Source organism: Hippopotamus amphibius, chromosome 11 (genome assembly GCF_030028045.1).
Source record: "Hippopotamus amphibius kiboko isolate mHipAmp2 chromosome 11, mHipAmp2.hap2, whole genome shotgun sequence".
Lineage (NCBI taxonomy): Eukaryota > Metazoa > Chordata > Mammalia > Artiodactyla > Hippopotamidae > Hippopotamus > Hippopotamus amphibius.
Genome location: NC_080196.1, coordinates 30,874,903 through 30,881,651, shown reverse-complemented (window position 1 = coordinate 30,881,651; position 6,749 = coordinate 30,874,903). Strand labels below are relative to the sequence as shown.

Sequence of the window (6,749 nt, the reverse complement as noted above, 5' to 3'; positions counted from 1 at the left end):
GATTTTCCTCCTCCCGGCCCAGCTCCCGGCACCTTCCCGGCCTCTGTCCCCGTCTCCACCTCAGTCTCTGGCGACGCGTTCGAGGACGGCCGGCGCCAGGCGAGCGACGAGGGGCGGGCTCCGGGGCTGGGCCGGCGCTCCGGGTTGGAGCCGGCGGCCAAGACGAACCGGCAGGTCCCACCCCGTGGCGGGAGCGACTAGGGGTGGGAAAGCCGCGGTGTGGGCGGGCGGGGGACGGCCCGCCCGCTGCCGAGCGTGAGGAGCCGCCGCCGTCGCCTGTTCCTCACGGGCCGCGCGGACGGGACTGGTCGGGGAGCGCTGTGGGCGGATGGAGGCACCTCCTGGCCCCGCCTGAGCTCAGCCGGGCCGGAGCGGAGCGGAGCGGAGTGCCCGCCTCCTGTCGCCGGAGCGGCCGCGCGAGCAGCCGGAGGAGCAGCGGGCGCCGGGCTGCTCCCCGCGGGAGCCCCCAGCATGGGTAAGGGACTCGAGGGCGCTCCCCGCCGCCCGGCCGGACCCTCCCGATTCGGGGAGGCGGTTCTCCCTTTCGGTCTGGGCGGGGAGGGGACGGGGGTCGGTTCCTGCGCCGCCGCACGGCTCGCTCCCCGCCGCCCCTCCTCGCCCTGCCTTCCACCTTGCTCTTCTCGCGGAGAAACTGGTCGCGGGGCTCCAGGTGCTCCATCGCTTGCTTTCCTCTCCGCCTCTCTTCCTGGCCCCGGGAAAGGTGAGGGGATGGTGGCGGGGGCGCCTGATCACCTCGCCCCCCGCCCAGCTCCGCTCAGCCCCTCCCTCCCCTCCTTCCCCAGCCCCTTCTTTCCTCCCCGGTCTTGATGGGGTGGGGGAGGGTGATCGAAAAACTTGACAAACTAGCACTTTCAACTTCTTTATTTTCTGCGACCCTTTGTATAGGTTGGCCTTTTAAAGCATTTTTTGGTTGGTTTGTTAGAAAAAGCTTTTTTTTCCCTCCTGCTAAAACTTTCAAGAGGCGCTTCAAGGGCAGGGAAGCTTGACTATTTACCCGTTTCTGCCTAGGCAAGTGTGTTGGCACTTAAATCTCTTCTTGAGAACTGGATTGGAGTTTGGTAGGATTTCTGCGTTGAACTCCTTGAGAAGCAGTTTCCTGTTTGGAGTGAGACTTCCTCGCTAGAAGGGGAGAAAAGTACGAGGCCTTATATGTTATTTACTGTGTGCTTTAAAGTTTTGTTTTGGAGCTAGAGAAAGAATGTGTTGCAGCCTGGTTTGAAAGGGAGTTTTGTTGAGTAGTGTAACAATTCTTTTGATAACAAAGTTCGGTGTGGGCTCGGCACTATCTCCCTCAATGCTTTAAAAATGAAAAGCAATTTAAAAGAGAACTTTTTTTTTTTAAATCAAATGTGTGCCACCATAAGGCATATACATGCTTTGTGAGAGTAATCCCAGTGTTAGTTTTGTAGAGTAATCAGAAGGACGCTGTCACTTTTTGCAGTTGAGGAAAGAGTTGGTACTGCTTCATCTCAACAAACTATTCACTGAAATTAATAACTCATGAAACTAACAAATGATTTAGAAGGAGGACAAATACAGAGTACTGCTGATGTGGCACCTACTGCCCACACATTGTTTTGTGGGAAATGCCTTAAGGATAGTGTTTATAGACAGTCGCCTAGCTCGTCTGTGTTTTATTAGACTTTCTACTTTTAGGATCTCCTGTCTCCCTTTTGCTTTCAGGTAACTTGTACACAAAGTGCTCTTAAACTTAGAAATGGTAAAACCTTTGCTACTTGGGACTTTCCAGTGAATTTCTTTCTAACTGATTAGTTGAGCTTACTGGGTAATTGAGGGTTTACCCTCTAAGCTGCAAATTATAAAACCACTTTGAGTGAAAATCATACTAAAATTAAATACGTAATTCTTTTCTGTTTTAAATAGGATGCAGAATATAATTAAATCTTTTGATGATCTAGGGTCATCGTTTGTGACCGTCAGTTACTGTGATGCTGTGAGAATCTGTTGGGTTATATATAGGACTGTAGATGAGATTTCTTTGCATTTTGAAGTTATTAAATAAGTATTTTTCTGCTTTGCTATTGGATGTGTTTGCCATTGTGATCACTGTCTGCCTTCACCCTCGCACTGCTGATTTTTCTGCGTCATTTTTTACTATGGAAATCAAATTTGTAATTTTGCAAACGGGAAAAATGAGTTGACCCTTATTTAGTTGTGAGATGCTCTTTTGAGAAGAGTGAGTATCTACGCTTGGACATTGGAGTATCTGTTTTGATTGTCCGGAGGCCTTTTCTCAGTGCCTTTGCTGTGTTCTGGTTAGGTGAGTTGCCAGATTAGCTTGGTAAAGTGTGATATTTGCATACTCTCAACTCAGCTACCCAGAATGTGTTTTAAAGGTTGATTACTTGGGGGCATTTGTAGTTAATTTTTGAAAGGTATTTATCAGATATTGTAGTATAAGTGTATACTTTAAATTTATTGGTTGTGTATTTATAATAAAATTATCAAAATCATTTAAAGGAAGTTTTTTCTTCAATGTAAATCTAACATGCATGGTTTTGCTGTCAGAAGTCTTTATTTCTTATTAAGATGATAGCTTAAAATATTTACATGGTGTTTTGTCTGGTTCGTCACGGAATGAAAAATCTTTAATTTCTTCGTTTTGAAATAACTTGGATAACCTATTAAGTGATGGTTCTTAACATTTAGGTGGTACAGCTAGAGAGTTAAGAGCGAGCTTGGGCTCTGAACTGGGACAGTTTAAGGTCAAATCCTGGCTCTTCTACCTACTAGCTATTGTGACTGAGCTTCAGCTTCTTAATCTATAGATGGGATAAAACTATCAATCTCATAGGTTGTTAGTAGGATTGAACAAATTAATGCTTGTAAAGTGCTTAGAACAATGCCAGTGTTGGTTGCTATTATTTTCATTTTCAAATATAAATTTCCCTAACTGTTGCACCAACTGGAAAAAGCAATTCTCAATGTTTGACCTTTGTCCTTAGAAGCATGATATTATAGCCTTTAAGGGACCAGCAGGATAAGAGGATTTTGTACCAATGCAGAAATAGGAAGATAACTTTCAAAGTTCGGCATACTGTGAGAAAGTCCATTATTGGTAATAAGCTTAGTAGTTTTGGAAAAACTAAGTGGGATGCGTGCTAGTAGCGACTTATTTGAATTTTATCTTAAGCTAAAGCACTGTTTTTAGTTTCTGCATTTATTAAATGTGGAAGAATGGTTTATCATAAGGAAATTTGAGGTCTTGTATGTGGAAGAATTGGGGAGAGCTTGAAAGAGATGGAAAGGCATTACTTATATTTCTTTTTCCAGACGTGCAGATCTGCATTTTGGAGTGGAATAAGACAGAAAGCAAATGGCACAAAGTATTACTATATATAAATTTTTATTTTTGAAAAAGTGGATTTTAAGGACTGAATTTCTCTTTTTTTTAAGCTCTTTATTGGAGTATAATTGCTTTACACTGTTGTGCCAGTTTGTGCTGTACAACAAAGTGAATCAGATGTATTTATACATGTATCCCCATATCCCCGCCCTCTGGAGACTCCCTCCCACCCTCCCTGTCCCACCCCTCTAAGTCATCAACAATCAGTTGATCTCCCTGTGTTATGCAGCAGCTTCCCACTAGCTATGAGTTTCTCTTAATTTTAGATAATATCATGAACTTTTCAGTTTATTTTTTACAAGCTTACATATAATAAGTCAACATGTTTAAATTATAAGGCAGTTAATAAGCAGAAATATATAGTTGGTTTAGAGATAATATGTGTACTTCTATAATACAGTGATTTTCTTTTCTTTGATTCACTGTTTGGAGAAAATCTTGATTCATACAGATAAGTAGTGGCAACTGGAAACTGCCTGCTAGTGGCTCGCCTTTCAATTTCCTTCAATCAAACTAATCTAGAGCATGAAAGAGGACTATTAGGAGATTTTTGTTTCAAAGTTGGATCATTAGCAAATCTAATAATCAGTTGTATTCCTTAACTAGTAAGAACTTGTGATCAGATTTTTCTAAGTGTTCCAAATTTTAAATAGTTATAATTCCATAAAATCACATTTAGGGTGAAAATTCACATTCTTAATATTTTATGTTTTCCTGTAGAAATTAGCCTGAAGCTTGCCATATATCTCTCTAAATGAGGGGTTAGCAAAGTAAAATGTCTTATTAACTTAATAAGATGATCTAAATTTTAAGGCATTTGAGATAAGAAAGTTAAAAAAACATGAGATGCTTTTGGTTCATTCCATATTGCTAATCAAAAATACCTTCAAATTTTTATTTATAAGTAATCCAATCTGTGATTTTTTTTTTTCCTCCTCTCCTGTGTCATGGAATATCCTCCTCTATTAAATGTATTTTAAGTATGACACCACTTTTTTTTTTATAAATTTATTTATTTATTTTATTTATTTATTGGCTGCGTTGCGTCTTCGTTGCTGCACATAGGCTTTCTCTAGTTGCTGCGAGCGGGGGCTACTCTTCATTGTGGTGCGCAGGCTCCTCATTGTAGTGGCTTCTCTTGTTGTGGAGCATGGGCCCTTGGTGCGTGGGCTTCAGTAGTTGCGGCATGTGGGCTCAGTAGTTGTGGCTCACAGGCTTTAGAGCACAGGCTCAATAGTTGTGGCGCGTGGGCTTAGTTGCTCCGTGGCATGTGGAATCTTCCCAGGGCAGGGCTCGAACCCGCATCCCCTGCATTGGCAGGCAGATTCTTTACCACTGCGCCACCTAGGAAGTCCGACACCACTTTCTAATGTAGTTGAAAAGGGGTGTCATATCAAGAGGTTGAAGATAGGCAAAGAAAGAGTTGTAATGATTCTTAATTTGCATGAGGATAGGACAGCTGCAGAAGCAGTTACTAAGTAAACTGGTGCAAGTTATGAAAGATCTGTAAGTTTTCAGAGTTTGTGTTCAGAAAAGAAAGGGGGAATAAAACCTAATATGATGTGATTGAGATTTAGGTAAATTGGTAATCATTATGATGGATCTGTGACTTAGTTAATTGTAGAATTTGATATCCAACTCTAGCAGGTTTACCACAAGCAAGATTATAGTTCTTTCTAGATGGAGAGACTGGAACACTGGCCTGGGAAATCTGGATGGAGGGTCATACATGCCTAGAGTTAGCCTGTCAGCATGAGGGATAAGAGTAACAAAAGACAGTGTGCAGACAGGTGTAGTTGGCCAGCTAGGTGTGGGAGTGGAATGGTGGTGGGTAGCAGGCGCTAGGTGGAGGTGCAGACTGGTGTCTTGGTAAAGGGAGGAAATGGGTTTTAGCAGTAGGCCTTGAAGACCTAGCAACGCGGAAACAAAACCAGGCAGGGTCCAGATTTCTTTCTTTCTTTTTTAAAGCACTATAGAATCATTTTTATTTTATTTATTTACTTATTTATTTATTGGCTGCATTGGGTCTTCATTGTTCTGTGTGGGCTTTCTCTAGTTGTGGTGGTGCACGGGCTTTTCACTGCGGTGGCTTCTCGTTGCAGAGCACAGGCTCTAGGCATGCAAGCTTCAGTAGTTGCAGCACATGGGCTCAGTATTTGTGGCTTGTGAGCTCTAGAGTGCAGGCTCAGTGGTTGTGGTACACGGGCTTAGTTGCTCCGTGGCATGTGGGATCTTCACAGATCAGGGGTTGAACCCGTGTCCCCTGCATTGGCAGGTGGATTCTTAACCACTGCACTACCAGGGAAGTCCCCAGATTTCTTATGAGAGATGCAAGGTAGGTATTTGTTCCCAGGAGCAAAAGTGAGCTTGATTATTGGAATTGTTTAGGATGAACCAAGTGGTAATATTGACAAGATACTGAGCTCCTAAGGTATAGATCTTACATATTTTCTGCTTGGCACTGCATTGGTGGCTGAATCTGTGTGTGTGTTTTAAGTGATCCTGGGTAACTGGGGTGAAAGGAGAGTCTCTGTCTCAATGCTTGAGGATATTTCTTGCTCACAGTCTAGCACTCCCTCTGTTTATTTGGTCTCAGGGATTTGATCCATCTGCTCTTTCTTTGCTGCTATTTCTTTTAAACCTGTTCCTCGCCTTTCACACCCAAGGCAAAGCAGATTACAGAGTTTCAGCATACCCTTCTATTTCAGAAACAAGCATACAGTCCTTAACAGTGTTAAATAGTCATAACTGCCAATATAATAATACATGGGCAAGTAAGGCATAAAAAACTTGAAAGTACTACCAGTTGTTGATCCCTGAACAATTTCACTGAAGTGGTGTTAGGCTAGTTATTAGAGAGAGCTTTCTTGGTTTTTTTTCTTGTTGCTTTTTTGTAGAGTGTACCTGTCCCTTTCAGTCCTCCTTCATACTTCCACCACACCATACTATCCACAGCTTTCTTTTAGGTTTGCTTTAGATAGATGGTCAGACTAGTTCACAGAGTCGTTTATTACTACTATTAAGCAGATAGAATTCCCTGCATAATCTTACTAGGGTTTCTCTGACCCAAGACTGCTATACTTTCATATTTTAGTTTTAACCTTGGTTTTAGCCCCAAGTGAGTTAGGTATTTTCTTTCTGGACTCCTAAATGTTTCCTCCTTTGGACTAAATTTTTTAAATTAATTTATTTGGTTGTACCAGGTCTTAGTTGCGACTCTCGGGCTACTTAGTTGTGGCATGTGAACTCTTAGTTGTGGCATGCATGTGGGAATCTAGTTCCCTGACCACGGATCAAACCTGGGCCCCCTGCATTGGGAGCGTGGAATCTTAACCACTGCGCCACCAGGGAAGTCCTTCCT

General features: G+C 43.0%; 1 protein-coding gene across 1 annotated transcript in view; it reads left to right on the top strand.

The window, feature by feature from the left end:
* The first annotated feature begins 201 nt into the window (after positions 1 to 201).
* CD2AP (CD2 associated protein) overlaps positions 202 to 6,749 on the top strand; it is a 102,823-nt gene continuing 96,275 nt past the window's right edge. The window contains exon 1 of the mRNA XM_057698933.1: positions 202 to 475. Coding sequence (XP_057554916.1) covers positions 472 to 475 — 4 coding nt within the window. The 5' untranslated portion in view covers positions 202 to 471. The remainder of the gene's footprint in view (positions 476 to 6,749) is intronic.